The sequence below is a fragment of the Bufo gargarizans genome, chromosome 10, assembly GCF_014858855.1.
Source record: "Bufo gargarizans isolate SCDJY-AF-19 chromosome 10, ASM1485885v1, whole genome shotgun sequence".
Taxonomy (NCBI): Eukaryota; Metazoa; Chordata; class Amphibia; order Anura; family Bufonidae; genus Bufo; species Bufo gargarizans.
The window spans coordinates 73180187-73200132 of NC_058089.1; the positions used below are offsets into that span (position 1 = coordinate 73180187).

Consider the following 19946-nt stretch of genomic DNA (forward strand, 5'->3'; position numbering starts at 1 on the left):
ACGTGAAGTGCCCCCGTGGGATTTAGGCTCTGCACTACAAAAAAAAAAATTGAATGTCCTATTTTTTTTTCGCGGACCGTCTCTTGCGGATCACGACCCATTCAGGTGAATGGGTCCACATCTACAAACGGCGTGCACACTCAGTGCTCATGCATTGCGGACCGCAATATGTGGTTGGATATTTCATGAGTTTGACATATCCTCTTTAAGGTCACTTGCTTGCGGATGCTTGCGATTTTCACGCAGCCCCATTCACTTCAACGTGCAAAACACAAAATAGAGCTTGCTGTGATTTTCACGCAACGCACAAGTGATGCGAGAAAATCACCGCTCATGTGCACAGCCCTATAGAAATGTATGGGTCCGTGCGGGTGCAATGCGTTCAACTCGCGCATTCCACCCACGCGGAAAACTCGCCCGTGTGAAAGGGGCCGAACAAGACAACTTCTGGTGCTTTTTTTTATTTATGTTTTTGTGGCAGCCCCACCTGATCACTTATCTTCCTTTCCACCTCCAGGGACGTTTTAGCATTTTATTACAAGCCTCCATTTATACATATCTGTGTTATGCTATTCCTTAGGAGTGAGTCGTATCACATCTTTTGATGTACTTTTGTGTCTTTTCTTCATATTTATGTATTTGATAGAATTGCTATTTTAGCCTGTTGAGTCTGTTTGCTTTTTTAGGATTCCAATTACTGCCTTTAGTAAAGAGGGAAAGCTTGACCTTATCATAAACAATGAATTCAAGGGGCTGCTGGTGGGAGATGTACACATAGTGCAGGGAATATTTATGTAGAGCGGTCACCGCACTGTCATACCAATGACCAAGAAAACCGATTTGCTGATCAAACTATACCAGCTTTTATCAGTCACCAGAGCTCTTGTAGGAGTGTCACTGTAAAGTCATTTAAAAATGGCCTACAAGCCAGTCATGCCACTAGGAAGACCTACTAGTCTTCTTATTTATAAAAAAAAATTATACATAGCATGTTGTTATCTTTGAAAGCTAATGCTACAAGCTAGGTTCACATCTGCGTTGGAGTCTCTGTTAGGCTGCTTTCACACTAGCGTTCGCTGGTCCGCTCGTGAGCTCCGTTTGAAGGAGCTCACGAGCGGACCCGAACGCAGCCGTCCAGCCCTGATGCAGTCTGAATGGAGGCGGATCCGCTCAGACTGCATCAGTCTGGCGACGTTCAGCCTCCGCTCGCCTCCGCACGGACAGGCGGACAGCTGAACGCTGCTTGCAGCGTTCGGGTGTCCGCCTGGCCATGCGGAGGCGTGCGGATCCGTGCGGATCCGTCCAGACTTTCAATGTAAGTCAATTGGGACGGATCCGTTTGAAGATGCCACAATGTGGCTCAATCTTCAAGCGGATCCGTCCCCCATTGACTTTACATTGAAAGTCTGGACGGATCCGTACGAGGCTATTTTCACACTTAGCTGTTCTATGCTAAAATAATGCAGACGGATCCGTTCTGAACGGAGCCTCTGTCTGCATTATTATGAGCGGATCCGTTCAGAACGGATCCGCCCGAACGCTAGTGTGAAAGTAGCCTAAGAAGCCTTCATCACAGTTTCTTAATATAAATTTTTTTTTTAAAAAAGAGGGATCCCTGTAAGAAACCTGATGGAACCCGTTACAGTCACCATCGTATGATGCATATCTCCTGTTTCTAGAACAAAAAACTAAAATACGGTGCAGATATGCCTAACCAGCAAGATCCTGCTGGCTGTACATACCCATCATACATGTACATGTAGACTACAGTGAAGCAAATGTTTGTAAATATACAAATTTCATTTTATTACAAAACATTATTTACAAAGTAATACTGTCAATTCATGTATTTTTCGCAGTGCTATTGCCAAAGTTATACCAATAATTGTAAAATAGTACATATATTTCAAATTACTTTTATAAAAATTGATGGTTTATATAAGCATACTTCTAGTTTCCATATTTATTTTTCCAAGGGACTAGATCCCACCAAAATAAATATTTTCCTTCATTTAACTAAAATGAAAGGGGATGTCTCATCTCACTGAACCCTGTAAAATGAGAGCCGCAGATTTGGGGTACAAGATCACTGACAAATAGCTTTTCCAAATGAAGTTTGCAGTTGGCAGCTCATTTACCCTAGTCGCCGCAAGAGGGAAAATACACTTACAGAAGGGTGACAATTGTTTGTTACATGTTTTAAGCTAGACTGTGTGTAGACAAGAAAACTACCTTTCCAAATCACAGTGGGGGAGATTTACTAAACCTACAGATGGTGTAAACGTAACATTGTCTAGACATTAAGCAGTGGCCCAGGCTGGATGATGCATTTAATGCAGGGTTAGATACTTTTGTCTAGCAGTGTTGGCTTACTTTGAGACACAAATTTACTCTAAATTTGTGGTGTAATTTTGGTGCAAACCGATGCGTCTTAGGCCAATACCCCCTTGCAGTGAAGCCGCACCCATTGTCTGACTAGAAGCAGAGAATGTATCTACATCTAGAAGCACCGATTTGTGGCCTAATCTACAACAACATTGAGGTGCTTTAGTGGGCACTGTTTTCTAATATACCCATTATGTCTTAGTATTTAGTTTGGGGCATTTAGGGGGAGATTTATCAATACTGGTGCAAAGGGAAACTAGCTTAGTTGCCCATAGCAACCAATCTAAAGGAGCTCTGAAAAATGAAAGGTGGAATCTGGCTGGTTTCTATGGTCAACTAAGCCAGTTTTCCTTTGATCTCTCCCTTAGGCCTCACGCACACGGCCGTTCTGTCGGTCCCCAATGCAGACCCATTTAACTTGAATGGGTCCGTGATCCATCCACACCATAAAAAAATAGAACAAGTTCTATTTTTTTGCAGTGCGGGGGCACAGACAGAAACACCACTGTGGGGTTCCGTGCCTCCATTCCGCACCGCAGCTCCGGATTACGAACCCATTCAAGTGAATGGGTCCGCATCTGTGATGCAAAGAGCACACGTCCGGTGCCCGCATATTGTGGACCGTAATACGGGCAACGGCCGTGTGCATGAGGCCTCCATGTGCAGCAGTATGAACATGTAAAAGGGCCACTTACTTATTTCTATTAGAAACAAATTGATGGTAGATGATTTTAGCTTTCCTGTGATCATCAAGCAAAAATATTATCCACAACCAAATGTGTGTATGCATTAGGGCCAAGCATCATGTATGAATTCTGTGTCTCAAATGGAAACAATGTAGATTGTACTCTCTACTAGTCATGCAATAATGCAGATTGCTTTTTGTGGTGTCATGCCAAGGTATAGATAAGGCTACTTTCACACTTGCGTTTGGAGCGGATCCGTCTGGTGTCTGCACAGATGGATCCGCTCCTATAATGCAAACGATGCGATCCGTTCAGAACGGATCCGTCTGCATTATCTTTCAGAAAAAATTCTAAGTCTGAAGTTCAATGGGGGACGGATCCGTTTGAAATTGCACCATATTATGTCAACTTCTAACAGGTCCGTCCCCATTGACTTACATTGTAAGTCTGGACGGATCTGTTTGGCTCTGCACGGCCAGGCGGGCACATGAACGCTGCAAGCTGCGTTCGGGTTTCTGCCTGCTGAGCGGAACGGAGGTCAAACAGTGCAAGACTGAGGCATTCTGAGCGGATCCGCATCCACTCAGAATGCATTGGGGCCGTACAGATGCGTTCGGGGCCGCTTGTGAGAGCCTTCAAACGGAAATCACAAGTGGAACGCAAGTGTGAAAGTAGCCTAAGTGTGTATTTGTCCTTCAAATTGTGTCAATTTACAGATGCCAATGTGGTAATTATTTCCTTGTCCACTTCCATATTTGATTTATTTATTGCTAAGGATGGGGAAGGTTTCACCAGTTGGAAAAAGGAAAATCTTTCTATCCCTTCTGCAGGAATACAAACTTACTTTTGGCAAACTGGCAAATACAGTGGTTGAGATTAGTATTTAGTGTTCATGCATATGCCTTTATAAGGGCTCTATTTAAGCTTTGCTGCCCATAGACTTGACATGTCATGCAGTGTATTTAATATGAAATCTCCAGAATTCAGTGAACTGTAAAGACTCATGGCCAGATTTATCATGACTCTGACAGCTGACTCCACTTTAACATATGGCTAAAGTCAGTTTTAGCCAAGTCAGATTTGTGATCGGCCCTTTAAGACTGTAATAAATGTGGTTTGACGGTAGCAGTTTATCCGTCAGTAAGCAGCTTTACAAAAGTCGCACATCTTTACGAAAAAGTTGCACGTTTTTATAAAAAAGTTGCATGTTCTATTAAAAAGTCTCAGAAGATAAGCATGGTCCTCACTGGAGTGAAATTGCGACTTTTCTAATAGTCCCAATAGTAAATCTGTCTAGAGATTCATTTACATAAGAAAACACGCCCACTTTCAGAAAACTGGCGAGTATAGTGCAGAGCAGAAAAAAGTCGCAGTTTTAGCGTTTGGGACTTTTTTTGGGGACTTTTTCACTCTATTATTCTGACCTGAGCTAATGATAAATCTGGCCCTATGTGTGTGTTCATACAGACTCCCTGCCCACAGAGTGATGAGGACCAATTACATTTCTCCATATTATACTTTTGCACAGTTCCAGTACTAGGGTTCATGCATACGAATGTATTTTCTGTCCGTGTCCGTTCCTTTTTTTGTGTGGACTGTATGTGGAACCATTCATTTCAATGGGTCCACAAAAAAAAAGGAAGTTACTCCTTGTGTTTTCTGTTTCCGTATGCCCGTATTTCCATTCCGAAAAAAAAAATAGAACATGTCCTTTTATTGTCCACATTACGGACAAAGATAGTTCTGTTCAATTAGGAGCCAGCTGTTCCACATGGATGTCATCTGTATTTTTTGCAGATCAGTTTTTTGCAGACCACAAAATACATACGGCCATGTGCATGAGCCCTTAGAATATTTTCTCATCCATTGCCTTAGGGCTCATGCAGATGAACGTATTTCCTTTCCGTGTCCGTTCAGTTTTTTTTCATTATTCATTACAATGGGTCCACAAACCAAATGGAAGTTACTTTGTGTGCATTCCATTTCCATATGTCCATTCCGCAAAAAAATAGAACATATCCTATTCTTGATAGTTTTGCGGACAAGGACAGGCATTGTTACAATGGATCCAAAAAAAAAAAAAGATGCAACAGGGACGTGCCGTCATCTGTTTTTTATTTGCGCAAAATACATACGGTCGTCTGCATGAGCCCTTAAAGAGGATATGTCAAACTCATGAAATATCCGACCACATATTGCGGTCCGCAATGAGCACTGTGAGTGTGCACGCCGTTTGTAGATGTGGAGCATTCACCTGAATGGGTCGTGATCCGCAAGAGACAGTCCGTGAAAAAATAGGACGTTCTATTTTTTTTTTTGTAGTGCGGAGGCACAGACCAAAATCCCACGGGGGCACTTCATGTGCATTCGATCCGTGCCTCTGCTCCGCACCGATCCGTATCTTGCAGATTGTGGACACATTCAAGTCAGTTGGTCCGCATTCATGATGGGGAGTGCACAGGGCTGGTGCACAGTATACTGCCGACATGCTTGTGTGTATGAGCACTTAGACTGAGCCAGGACCCACTCCCAGCTGGTAGCACCCACTTGTACCTTGATTAATAAGCTTCTAGTAGCAATAACGAGGAATGGAACAATGTACAGAAAAGATGTTCTAGAATAGTTATTGCATTGGGAATAAGGCCCCTTTTACACGGGCGAGAATTCTGTGCGAGTGAAATGCGTGAGGTGAAAGCATTGCACCCGCACTGAATCCGGACCCATTCACTTCAATGGGGCTGTGCAGATGAGCGGTGATTTTCACGCATCACTTGTGCGTTACGTGAAAATCGCAGCATGCTCTATATTCTGCATTTTTCACGCAACGCAGTCCCCATAGAAATGAATGGGGATGCGTGAAAATCGCATAGCATCCGCAAGCAAGTGTGGATGCAATGTGATTTTCACGAATTTTTGCTAGGAGATGATGTTAGTAAATTGATAAAAGTAAATTTACCATATTATTTTCCCTTATTACATGGTTATAAAGGAAAATTATAGCATTCTTAAGGCCTCTTTCACACGGGCGAGATTTCCACGCGGGTGCAATGCGTGAGGTGAACGCATTGCACCCACACTGAATCCGGACCCATTAATTTCTATGGGGCTGTGCACATGAGCAGTGATTTTCACGCATCACTTTTGCGTTACGTGAAAATTGCAGCATGTTCTATATTGTGCATTTTTCACTCAACGCAGGCCCCATAGAAGTGAATAGGGCTGCATGAAAATCGCAAGCAAGTGCGGATGCGGTGTGATTTTCACGCACGGTTGCTAGGAGACGATTGGGCTGGGGACCCGATCTTTATTATTTTCCGTTATAACATGGTTATAATGGAAAATAATAGCATTCTGAATACAGACTGCATAGTACAATAGCGCTGGAGGGGTTAAAAAATAATAATAATAATGTAACTCTCCTTAATCCACTTGTTCGCACAGCCGGCATCTCTTCTGTCTTCTTCTTTGAGGAATAGGACCTTTGATGACATCACTACGCTCATCACATGATCCATCACCATGGTAAAAGATCATGTGATGGACCATGTGATGAGCACAGTGACGTCATCAAAGGTCCTATTTCTCAAAAAAGAAGACAGAAGAGATGCCGGCTGTGCGAACAAGTGGATTAAGGTGAGTTACGTTAAATTATTATTATTTTTAACCCCTCCAGCCCTATTGTACTATGCAGTCTGTATTCAGAATGCTATTATTTTCCTAAAACGGACTGCGATTGCGTACCTTCTCGCGCGGGTTTGCCGCAACGCATCCGGACCTTAACCGGACACGCTTGTATGAAAGAGGTCTAATACAGAATGTTTACTAAAATGTTGCTTGAGGGGTTAAAAAAATAATAATTAACTCGCCTCATCTTCTTGTTCATGCAGCCGGCATTGTGTTCTTTCTTCATCTTTCAGGACCTGCCAAAGGACTTTTGATGATGTAATTGCTCTCATCACATGGTGAGCGCGGTGACGTCAGCGCAGGTCCTGCTAAATGAAGATGACACTCGTGTGGAAAAAACTGAACATCGGAACACAATCGCAGTCAAAACTGACTGCAATTGCGTGCCTATTTGGGCAGGTTTCCCGCAATGCACACACGACGCATTCGGAGCAAATTCGGAACGCCCGTGTGAAAGAGGCCTAAGAAGTGGTGACTAGTCCTCTTTAACTAAAAATTTTATGTTTTTTTGCGATAGGTTGCTATGGGACTTAGATCCAGATTTCATTCTAACTGCCATATTTGGAGTTAGTAAACAATTTTACTCCTTAATCCCTTAATGACCAGACAACTTTCCATTTTTTTTTTTTCATTTTTGTTTTTTACTCCTAGCCTTCCCAAAGCCATAACTTTTTTTTTTTTTTTCATGTACATAGCCATATGAGGACTTGGTTTTGCGGGACAAGTTGTACTTTCTAATGCCACAATTTATGGTTGCATTCAATCTAATAGGAAGATGGAAAAAATTCCAAATGGGTTGGAATTATAAAAAATAAAATCAGAATTCCTCCACAGTTTTATGGGTATAGTTTTTACGGTGTTTCATATGTTTCATCAGTACAAATTTATTTATTTTTTCGCATCACCATATTCTTACCCCCATAGCGTATATTTTTTTATGTATGAGGGCTCTTTCACATGAACGTGTGAAGCCCGTGCTGTGGACCGCAAATTGCGGTCCACAATACACAGGCACTGTCCGTGGGGCAGGCGCATGGGGATCGCAGACCCATTCACTTAAATGGGTCTGCGATCCTTCCGTTCCACAAAAAGATAGAGCCAGTTATATCTTTTGCTGTGCGAAAGTACTCCTTAGTGTTCTGTTCCGTTCTTCCGTTCCGCAACTCCGGATTTGCGGACTCATTGAAATAAATGGGTCCGCATCCGTGATGCGGAATGGCCACGGAACGGTGCCCGTGTATTGCGGATCCGCAAATGCAGTCTGCAATACGGCAACGGGCATCACACATTCGTGTGAACGAGCCCTAAGGGCTAATTTTTGCTGGGCGATCTCTACTTTTCATTGATACCATTTTGGGTGTGTATGACTTTTTAAATCACTTTTTATGAAAAAATTTGTGCGACCCAAAAATAACCAGCCATTTTAACTTTTTTTTTCCATTTTGTCATTTGTAGTATGGGCTAAATATTTTAATAGTATGTGCTTTTTTGCTCGCAGTGATGTCCATGATGTGTATTTTTTTTTTATTGTTTATGTACTTTTGGTACAAAACTTATTTGGTTATGGTGGCTCACCTGATTGTTACCATGTGTTGGTTGCTCACTGTCTATTTGATTCACCCAATCAGTAAGGTAATTTTTGTAATTTTATTTTAATTTGAGGGGGTGATTTGAATATAATATTTTTGATATTTTATATATATATTTTAATTTTGTATATATATTTTTATAATAAACATTTTTTTTTTATAATTTCCCTGGCGAACTATAACATGCAATCATTAGATTGCTTTTCCATAGATTCCAATGCCTTAGCACTGGATTCTATTAGAATTCCATTAGAATAAAACTGTCGCACACACTCTCCGGCTCCCCTGATCCTTGCCGGGGGGAGTCGGAGCATGGCTGGGAGTGCGCTCCCAGTTTTTATACTCCTAGATGCCGAGGTGAAATGTGTGTGATTGGCGTTATTGTTAAATGTATACATTAGCCCCTGATGCCTGCTGTTTAAAACAGCAGGCACTCAGCTATGGAGCCTGCTGCACGTACAAGCAGGCGTCATATTCAAAGTCACGACCGCTGACGTATATGTAAGTAAGGTGGTCAGGAACAGGTTAATATGGACAATTGGCATCTGTCTTGTAGTTTTTTACCGTTTTTCTGGATCAACATCATAGGATTAACTGCTGGAAATTAGTCCATAGTCTATATTTTATCAACCAATATCATACAATGCAAAAGGGACATAAATAATATTATCATTGCTCATTTTGCTGACCTAATTTTAGAGCTAATTAGCAAAACAGTCTTAGGAAACAAAATAAGCAATTCATAAAAGGCAGTGAATACAGTATTGGAAGATGGCCTTCATTTCCCATACTATAAACAGAACATTTTTGAGGTGAAATTTTCAATGTTGAAGTGTAAACCTCTAGAAAGATCTTTCCTGCCAAAAACAGGACTGAATCCCATCAGAAAAAAAAGCTGAAAAACCTTTTCCCAAAGAAAGGTTTTTCCTTATAGAATCTGCTCATGTTACAGGCAGAAATACATGGCTTTAACATTGATCAAAAACACAGACATGTGAATGTGCCCCGTTTGGCCTAGGGTACTTGCACATGGTGCGGATTTGTATGCAGAAAATCTGCATGAAAAATTTGATAAAAGCCGCACATGAATGAGCACTATTTATCAATGTTTTTGTGCCTTTTTATGGAGGCGGCTTTTGTATACTTTAATAACCCCATTGAAGTCTGAAAACCACACTATATCAGCAATCAACAACTGACATGCTGTGGATTTGAAAAGCCAAACCACAGGTCTATTCTGCACACAAAAAAAACAAAAGAAAATGTAAAATCATATGAACTTTGCTGTTACTGTTGATTTTCTTCATAATCCACTCTGTGTGCAGTATACTCTTTGGTGCACAATATGTAAAGTTCAGTCACAATGCACTTCCCTTGCAATGCTAAACTCTGGCATACTTTTGCTTCTGGCCCTCCCAGAAGCAACTAGCTCACTCTCAGTATCTGAGCCATGTGTATCCTCCAGTTGAAAGGGATTGACTCGTAGGCGAGAAGGCTTGAAAGTGAATGTGGCCAAGCTTTTGGCTCTTCTGCGCTTCCCCCAGCGACCATCTTGTGTTTTTCGTTCTTCCTCATCCTGAGTCACAAAATCCTGAAGCACTGACCGAAAGACCCGTGGGATCTCAGCACCTTCAGGCTCAAACTCCAGCATCAACCTACGAAACCTGTACAGGGAGACAAACATCAAATGTTTTTTTTTTGCTGTGTACGATTCATAAAATACATGCTCAATTTAAAAGGCAAATCCACAAGTTGTAGTTGAGCCCTATTTTATAAGCCAGGCATGTTCAACCTGCGGCCCTCCAGGTGTTTTAAAACTACAACTCCCACAATGACCTTGTGATAGCTGTAGGCTGTTCGGGCATGCTGGGAGTTGTAGTTTTGCAGCAGCTGGAGGGCTGCAGGTTGAGCATGCCTGTTATAAACTAAAGCAGGCAAACTGTGGCCCTCCAGCTGTTGCAAAACTACAACTCCCAGCATGCCCGAACAGCCTACAGCTATCAGCCTACAGCAGGGCATTGTGGGAATTGTAGTTTTAGGGCCGCAGTTTGAGGATGCCTGAACTAAAGTTTCCATCTATATAGAAACAATATACTTGTTATAAAGTTTCCATCTATATAGAAACAATATATTTGTTCACAAGTGAACAAATATGTTCATACTAGATATTTTTTAATGCAAACCTTCCATTCCAAGTAACTTCAGAATAAGCTTCCATGTGTATATATTAGTGATAGCACCGTATCTTGTCATTATATGACTTGCGTCTGCCATTAATTCTAGCAGTTTTTCTCCCTGCATGCTACATTTCCTGATTCTCAATTGTCCCTGAGCTGGTAGGTGGAAACTAGCTGTAATGTCTGCCAATAGACAACATAGGGAGACAGCTGATTCTGCTCCATGACTCTTACTCACTCCATAATCATTCAGAAGCAAAAGTACTGAGCAGTACAGATGTGAATAAAGCACTTGGGGTGAGATATAACACTTAGAGTGCATTCACCTAAACGTCCATTAAAATAACTAATAAACTCTCTGTTTTTCATGGCCATTTTGCATCAGAAAATGGATGCACACACTATCAGTCTATCCGTTTTTAACAGCCGTTTATAATGCAAGTTAAAAATAAATTCCTTTTGTAGGCTTTTCTCAACCCCTGCAGTGCCCCCATTATCTTTAATAGCCTTTATAGTCCTCCCTGTATATTAAATGGCACCCATGTACATAAGACCCCACCTACCCATAGTGCCAACAAATTAGCAAAAAAAATACCTCTGCACAGGCATGGCTGGGAACACTCAATCTGCACTGGAGGCAGCAGGACCTGACGCTCCCAAAGTGATGTGATGTCACGAGGTTGGGAGTGTCAGATTCTGCTGCCTCCAGCGTTGAGCAAGTTTTCCCAGCTGTGCCATAGGTGAGTATCAGTTTTCTTTTTTTTTTAAGCTCCCTGCCTGCCGCAACGCTCATGTAATCATTTTTAACGGCCATTAGACAGGTGCACTTCTGTCATAACGCCCGTAAAAAATGGGCCTATTGATTTCAGTGGGGGTCTGTCTGGCCTCTATTCACTGGCTGTTAAACGGCTATAATGACTCCTTTTTTGTGTGTATATATTATTTAGTAAATAAGTCAGTTCGTTACTTGGGGAAATTTTTTTGGTGGGCACCCATTTAGGGGGTGTTATTAAAACTTTTTTGTTCCCACATCTGTCAACCTTGTTAACGTCTTCTGAATCATGTCTATCTCTCTCTGCTTGTTTCGCTCTCAGGGTAGCTCACTGCTTCTCCCCCTCCCTTCTCCATAGAATTCATCTACGGGATAATTGTAATCCAATCGTTCACTGAGCAGGTATACTATTCTGTTCTAAAACAAATTATTTCAGAGAGAAAGTTAGTTTAAGGAATGGAAGAGGGGATCAGCTGGTAAGTGAAGAACAAGTCATTTTTATATGATAAGATATAGTATATTACTGAGTTTGTTATATTCACCGTACTATTGATTTATGCAAAATTTGCATGAAACAAAACTGCCCATACCAGTTTCTTTATACTTTGCGCGACAATTTTTTTTATTTTTATAAATATTCTTTATTATTTTCCACATACATTTTCATTTACATTTAATTTGTCCATTTTACAATACTTTTCAATAGTTCCCTTTAATTCCCCTATATCAAACAACTTATCAATAATATACTTAAGTATAATATTTCCACCCTTCCCACTGCTTGTATGATAAAACAGAAGACAAAACAAAAAGAGAGAGAAAAAAAGGGATTTCTCTCTCCCCCCCCCCCCGCCCCCCCAGTCTCTAATCTAAATTCATTTTAACCATTTCTGCCAAAGTTCATTGAATCTGGATTTTTTTCCCCCTAGATACTAAATGAAATTTCTCTCTTGTGAGTGAGGTTCTAAACTGGATCTCCCACTCCCTGACCTCAGGGTCCACGCCGTCTTTCCAATGTGCTACAATACATCTTCTAGCTTGAAATAAGAGTTTGGCCACTATCTCCCGGTTTTTAACAGAGCCTATCCCATCTAGCTTTCCCAATATACAGGTCTCAAGTTCCGAAGGGGCTCTAAATCCATGTTGTTTATATATTGTTTCGTTCACCTTCCACCAGAATTCGCTGGTCTTCTTACATGTCCACAATATATGAATATCGTCTACCCCCAATTGCCCACATTTTTTGCAACTAAATTCCTTGGTTTTGTATATTGCATTAGCTTTTATAGGGGAATAGTATAGGCGGTACATTATATTAAATTGCGTAATTCTCATCACCCCCTCCCAGACTTCCTCCTGTTGAGGCTCCAAAGCATCCTGCCATTTATGCATTAGGCAGTTAACTGCGATTTTTTTAGTTTTTTGATTTAACAAACTGCCATATAATGTATCTTGGAGACAAATTTCTTTCCTATTTTTAATTTGAAGATATTGACTGGGGGGGGGGGGGGAGAAGAGTAACAATTTGTGTTCCCCTGCCTACTGACACTCGTAGGGCTTGTTTCAGTTGTAAATAATAAAAAAAAAAAATCGGATCCTTATTTCCAAATCCACCTTCATTTTTAAGATCTAGGTAGGTAACTATATCTCCCTTCCGCCATACCTGCCCCAATTTAACAATTCCATGATTCCACCAAATCTTCTGTTCAATTGATTTCAATTATGGATTATGTAAGAAGTGTATTATCATAATAGGGTGTCTGTATGTAACCTAGTTGGAGCCCACAGTTGTCTTACCTCTTTATAAGTTTTGGTCCATAGCCCAAATAGCGGTATTTTACTGGTTTGCTGCTGTGACAGAATGTCAGCTTCCACTATTTGAAAAATACTGCATTTATCCAGTTTTTTATTAATACCTGCCACCATGTTTTTATATCTTTGTGAATTGCTCCATATTATCATATTTCTAATATGACCAGAGAGTAAATATAGCTCCATATCCGGAGCTGATAGTCCTCCCTCCTTCTCTCGGGTCTGCAATATTTGTGCTCTTGTTCACGTTTTTTGCCGCACCATATTAAATCCACCAGAAGAGAAGCCATTTAAAAAAAAATCTTTTTGGGAATTACTATCGGTGCGTTCTCTAGTATATAATTCATAGAGGGCCTGCCATTGAGACATACAGTTTTTTCCATACTTCTATTTTCTTCCTGGTTTCTTGTATTTTAGGTATTACATTTAATCGAACGTAATCTTTAGAGTTAGGCATTATTTGGATCCCTAGATATTTTACTGGTTCATCTACTCTCTTAATTTCCAGTTGACCTGGTATTAGCCCATTCAAGGGATCAATCGGGATACGTGCCGACTTAGACCAATTTATATTGAGTCCAGCATATTCGCTGTACTCTTCAAAGATCTCAAAGATCCTAGTAAGTGATCCGTGGGAGCCCACAAACAGCATGATATCGTCTGCATACAGAGCTATTTTTTCTTCATAAGATCCATACTTGAAGCCTTCAATCTCTTTATCTTGCCTAATCAAATCTGCCAAAGGTTACATAGCTATAGCAAGTAGCGCGACAATTTAAACGCACCCTTTCAATGCATTCATATCGTTATATATTTCTAAACTTTTCATTTGCCAAAATTGGTACAACAAGAACAGTTTTTTTTTGTCTAAACTGGATGCAGTCCTTCCAGCCTTCTCAATATAGTGTCACACCTGGGGGTGCGCAAAGCATTACACTGACATTTATCACTACTATATATATAATATTGCCCAAAAAAAAGTTAAGACGCATTTACACGGGGACTAGTAATATAGTTTATCAGTCCGAAAAAAGACGTCTGTCCATTCAGTTCAGCCTGTTATCCTACAGAGGAAGGCACCTGTGAGGTAGAAGTCACTTTTCCCCACTTAAGGGGGAAAAAATTCCTTCTCGACTCTAATCAGAATTACTCCCTGGATCAACAACCCATCTCTTGTAGCTATAGCCTGTAATATTATTACATGCTTTTTTTCGGGTGCGCACAGTTATTCACTACTTCCTCCTCTCTCAAATATCCTCCAGTTATGCAAGCACTAGTGGGATGCCGTATACTCCAAATATTCCTCTTTCCACTACAGCTCCTGTAGGAAAAGCGCACTAATAGTGCACAGTATATGCTTCTCACCTGCACCTTTCCCTATTATACTCACAGGGGCAGGTGAAAATCAGGCACCTCTGACACAGTAAACACCACAAATCCTCCGATGTTCTTATTCCTTAGTAGTTCTATATAACATAAAAACTCCAATAGTGAAGATCCGCTATTCAGTAGATAAAACCTTCTTTAATAATACTGACAAATGTAGTTGGACACAAGCGATTATAACAAATAGAAGCCTATTGCTCCTGTCTGACCCGGGTTTCGCTCCAAAGCTTCATCACTCCAGTGAAGCATATTGTCAAGAAGTAAGAGTTCCTTACCGACAATGGCCTGCTCATTAAGTGGAGGTGAAGAACTACATTTACACATGCAAATGGTTAAAACATGAATAAATGTAAATTGCATTGTAGCTGTACTTACGTTAATGACAATTAGAAGCTCTTTGTGCATTTTTTTAATCAAAATTTTGTCGGCCCACATACCAGCGACAAGGCGGCCTCCAGCAGACAGGACCTACACTAACAGACTTGCCTCTCCTGGGCTTTTAGTCTACAAATGTTGGGCAGTGTAGAATCCAGCTATGTGACTCTGATTAGAAGCCTATGCAGGTGGGCAGGGTGTGCACGGTCCAAATAGGAGGGCCACTCCCTCAAATGTACAATGCAAAAAACAAAGACCAACACCTCCACAAATATGAAAAAAGAGTTGCACACCACCATAGCTGCAATGTAATAGCAAGCAAGGACTAAAAGTAGCAGCACACTTTGTACATGTTTTTACTGTGTACATGTGTCTTTGCGCATGTCAATGTGCTGCTACTTGGTGTCCTCGTTTGCCTTTACTTTGCAGCCATAGTAGCATGCACCTGAACTCTTTTTTTCACCGTTTTTGGAGTTGTTGGTCTAACTTTCTTTGTATTATACATTTGGGGAAGTGGCTTCCCCTATTTGAACTGTGCGCACCCTGCCCACCTGTCCAGGGCTTCTAACCAAGGTAGACATTGCCCAAATTTTGTAGGCCAAAAGCCCAGTAGAGGAAAGTCTGATAGAGTAGGTCCCATCTGTTAGAAGCCAGCTTGTCACTGGTAGATAGGCCCGACACACTTTTGATAACAAATTTAGCAGTATAGCAATAATACAATTTACATTTATTCATGTTTTTAGTGTTTGCATGTGTCTTTGTGCATGCCAGTGTGCTGCTACTTTGTAGAGTCCTTGCTTGACTTTTTTTTTATAATGAAATTGGGAACAATGAAAATGGTAGAAAATGCATGAATGGCCTGCAAAACCAATGCAAAACCTGCATGCTGTTTTTTTCTGCAGCTTGTGAATTGAGTTGTAAAATTATAATCTGTGTGCATGGCACCTGCAGTCTGTATGAGTCTGTATAATTGGTGTGTAGGCATACTGCTTGCCACAGTATAATGCTGCTGCAAGAATTTGTGTTCATCCCTGGCATGAGATAAGACATTTTTTTTGTCAATATAAAATCTCAGGCATACAGTTTCAGCATGGGCTAGTAGTTGCCTATGGAAGCCATACAGTGTTATGGATCTGTAAAACATGTATTACATGATCTGTAATAGGGCCATATGCATGACCCTAACACTATTATACATGAATCCCAATATAACTGATACATGATATCAAATAGCAATATTAAATAATGATTGAACAAATATACCTCATTCTGTCTCATAACCAAATCTAGATTTAAAGAAATATTACCTGAGTATGACAGGGCCACATTGGGAAGGCTTTATTTTGGAACAAATGTCTCTAAGCTCCAGCTGGTCACCTGGGCTGATTTCATAGCCTTGGCGTGGAAAAGATGCTAGCCATGTGTAGTCTACTCCATTCTTCACTCGTCTGTATTCAATGAGACGCTCTCGCTGATGCTTTTCTGCACGTTTTAAGTGGGATCCTAGTTCTATCATTAGAGTCTCTGTAACTAGCTCTGCGCTACCCCTAGGAGCGAGCTTCACTGCAGACCCATCTGGGTCATTCCAGCCAAAGAGTCCTGCTAGGAACATTCTTGATGCCTAGTAAAAACACATAAAATACATGTTAAAATGAGTACCACAAACGATAGATGTAATTTCATTTACCCTACAAAAATAACTCAGAATTCACAGACAGACAGTCTTGTATATACGATCTCCTGGTGCCTGAATTTGGTGGAAAGAACATTCAAATTTGATTTAATCCTGCTTGAACCTATATTAAAATTGTCTCAAGATAATACAAGGTCCAGTCTACATGCCTCATAGATTGGACTAGGGTAGGTTCACACTTGCACTGCAGTTGATCGAAACTGATTGAGATACTGATGACAAATTAAAAAGCTGATAAGAACAGATATTTAAAACATAACTAAAAAGCCACAAGTGTAAACCTAGGCTTATGTGATCCCTCTTGGCATGTGGGGCAGAAAGAGGTTTGGTTTATGGTGGAAATACCCAATTATATATGCTTTCTGGGACAAGATAATAGACAGAAGTATAAAATGAACATCACTGACTTTAAACAATAGTCAAAGAAACCAAACCCGCCCTGACATAAAACAAATCCAAAGAATATACGAAACACAACCGGTACTTGCCATTGGTAATATGGTCTGAGTCCTGTCCTGATTGGTTTCAATTTTGCAAAGAGAAATAGAAGATAGCTCAATCTTCAGGTTCCTCCTTCCCAAGCGTGCCAATCCGGCCACTTGGGAACGGGCCTTCAGAGTGACGTCACACGCTCGTACCTACGGATGCCTCCTGAGTCCACACTTCCAACACATTTCGGAATACTCAGAGTCCTTCATCAGGGATAAGTGTGATTCTTAGGCCCCTTTCACACGAGCGTGATGGATTAGGTCCGGATGCGTTCAGGGTGCGTTCAGTGAAACTCGCACAATTTTGCAAGCAATTTTAGTCAGTTTTGTCTGCGATTAAGTTCAGTTGTTCAGTTTTTCCTGCGCGGGTGCAATCCATTTTGATGCGTTTTTCACGCGCGTGATAAAAATCTGAAGGTTTACAAACAAAATCTCTTAGCAACCATCAGTGAAAAACGCATCGCACCTGCATTTGCTTGCGGATGCAATGCGTTTTTCACGCAGCACCATTCACTTCTATGGGGCAAGGGTTGCGTGAAAATGCAGCATATAGAACATGCTGTGATTTTCACGCAACGCAGAAGTGATGCGTGAAAAACAACGGTCCCCATAGCGGTTCCCCACATTTGCAAATAAAAAGTATCCTCAGATTTAAAATAATTTTGATTTAAAATAAACATTATACACTCCTCAATAAATTGGGTTTGTTCCTGTGGTAATTTTTTCTCTTTCTTTAAAAAATATTCTGCCGGCTCCCTTTATTATTTTCTATTATAGTATAGAGAGATGTGACATCTAAAGTGCCTAAAATGTAGTCAGGTTTCCACTTTATAGTCTCCAAAATTTGTAAGATTTTGTGTCCTTCAAGTAAGCTGGGAGTTTTTTAACATAATTTTGTAAAACAACGTCCACATATTTGGACAAGTTAGAGGTAAAACTAACCCGATATTATGGGTCTCCCTGGCGGGTGGGTTTCCGACTTATGCACTTTTCGCAAATAATAAAATAAGGATGTTATAGGATGTTGATTGTTAATAAATTTAGCCTTTTCTATAGTTATAATACCCTTTTTCTTCCCATTCCGTACAAGTTTACGCAGTGCTATTTAATATAGCTGTATTGGATTAGATGATTTTTTATATTTTTTTTTTTATCATTCAACAATCTCATTGATTCATCATGGTATTGTTCATAGTCTAAAACAGGGATGCTCAACCTGCGGCCCTCCAGCTGTTGTAAAACTACAACTGAATAATGGAAAACCTTAAAATATACTTTTATTAGTACCGTTTAAAACGAAAGGCCCAACAAAATTTTTTGTATCACAAACACCTCACTAGGAGGTAACACTCAACTGCCAACCAAAGTGAACTGGTAGGGAGTACATAAAGCAGCCAGGAGGTGTGTTCACCGGCTCACTCAGAGGGTAAGTTAGGAAAAAACAGGGATAGATTATAGGAGGGAGACAGATACTGGGTCTCTTCCCCTAAAGGTGTCCCCGTGTCCTAATTATACATAAAATCCCTCTCTGACTGCCCTTAGATGGCCCTCAGACCTGTACATTGACTGCCCAGCTTCGTCGGAAGCAATATAGACCAGTCACTTGCTAGGGCAGACAGACAAATGAAAAATAAAAAATGTCCCTACGCGTTTCACTGGCTGTACGCCAGATCATAAGGGCACCAACCAATACCAGGGTTACAAGCCAAAAGTAACAGACAGTATATGCCCGTTACGGCCTAAATTACCGGCGCTAGCAATTAGTAAGACAATCCTGTGAGTGTATCAGGGTATTGTCACAACCAGACATCTGAGAAGCTCTGACAGGTGCCTTTCAGAACCTCCTCCTTGAGCTTTCTTTGTTTTGGTTTTCAGTTCCTCATCTCGTTAGCCTCTCTCAGCTGTCTTGTAGTTGGACTGATTGCATCCCTTTAAATTCCTCCCCATAATGCATTAGTGTGCGGTTTATACAACTTCCTGGAGTGTGTGTGCATGCTGATCCTATTTCCCAGTCTTCTACAAGATAAGTAACATAGTGACATAGTACATAAGGCCGAAAAAAGACATTTGTCCATCCAGTTCGGCCTGTTATCCCGCAAGTTGATCCAGAGGAAGACCCCTCTCTAGTAGCTATAGCCTGTAATATTATTAAGCTCCAGAAATACGTCCATGGCCCTCTTGAATTCCTTTATTGTACTCACCACCACCACCTCCTCAGGCAGAGAGTTCCATATTCTCACTGCTCTTACCGTAAAGAATCCTTTTCTATGTTTGTGTACAAACCTTCTTTCCTCCAGGCGCAAAGGATGTCCCCTCGTTACAGTCACAGTCCTGGGGATAAATAGCTGATGGGATAGATCTCTGTACTGACCCTTGATATATTTATACATATTAATTAGATCTCCCCTCAGTCGTCTTTTTTCTAAAGTGAATAACTCTAATTTTGATAATCTTTCAGGGTACTGTAGTTGCCCCATTCCAGTTATTACTTTAGATGCCCTCCTCTGGACCTTCTCCAGCTCTGCTATGTCTGCCTTGTTTACAGGAGCCCAGAACTGTACACAGTACTCCATGTGTGGTCTGACTAGCGATTTGTAAAGTGGTAGGACTATGTTCTTATCACGGGAATCTATGCCCCTTCTGATGCAACCCATTATCTTGTTGGCCTTGGCAGCAGCTGCCTGACACTGGTTTTTGCAGCTTAGTTTGCTGTTTATTAAAATTCCTAGATCCTTTTCCATGTCAGTGTTACCGAGTGTTTTACCATTTAGTATGTACGGTTGACTTGCATTTTTCCTTCCCATGTGCATAACTTTACATTTATCAGTGTTAAACCCCATCTGCCACTTATCTGCCCAAGCATCCAGTCTATCCAGATCCCTCTGTAGTAGTATACTGT

At 40.9% G+C, this 19946-nt stretch overlaps 1 protein-coding gene across 1 annotated transcript in view; it reads right to left on the reverse strand.

Moving 5' to 3' along the window:
• Positions 1 to 9588: 9588 nt before the first annotated feature.
• LOC122921096 (protein RD3-like) overlaps positions 9589 to 19946 on the reverse strand; it is a 32692-nt gene continuing 22334 nt past the window's right edge. The window contains exons 2-3 of the mRNA XM_044271033.1: positions 16174 to 16487; positions 9589 to 10008 (exon numbers count right to left, since the gene is read on the reverse strand). Coding sequence (XP_044126968.1) covers positions 9699 to 10008; positions 16174 to 16478 — 615 coding nt within the window. The 5' untranslated portion in view covers positions 16479 to 16487 and the 3' untranslated portion in view covers positions 9589 to 9698. The remainder of the gene's footprint in view (positions 10009 to 16173; positions 16488 to 19946) is intronic.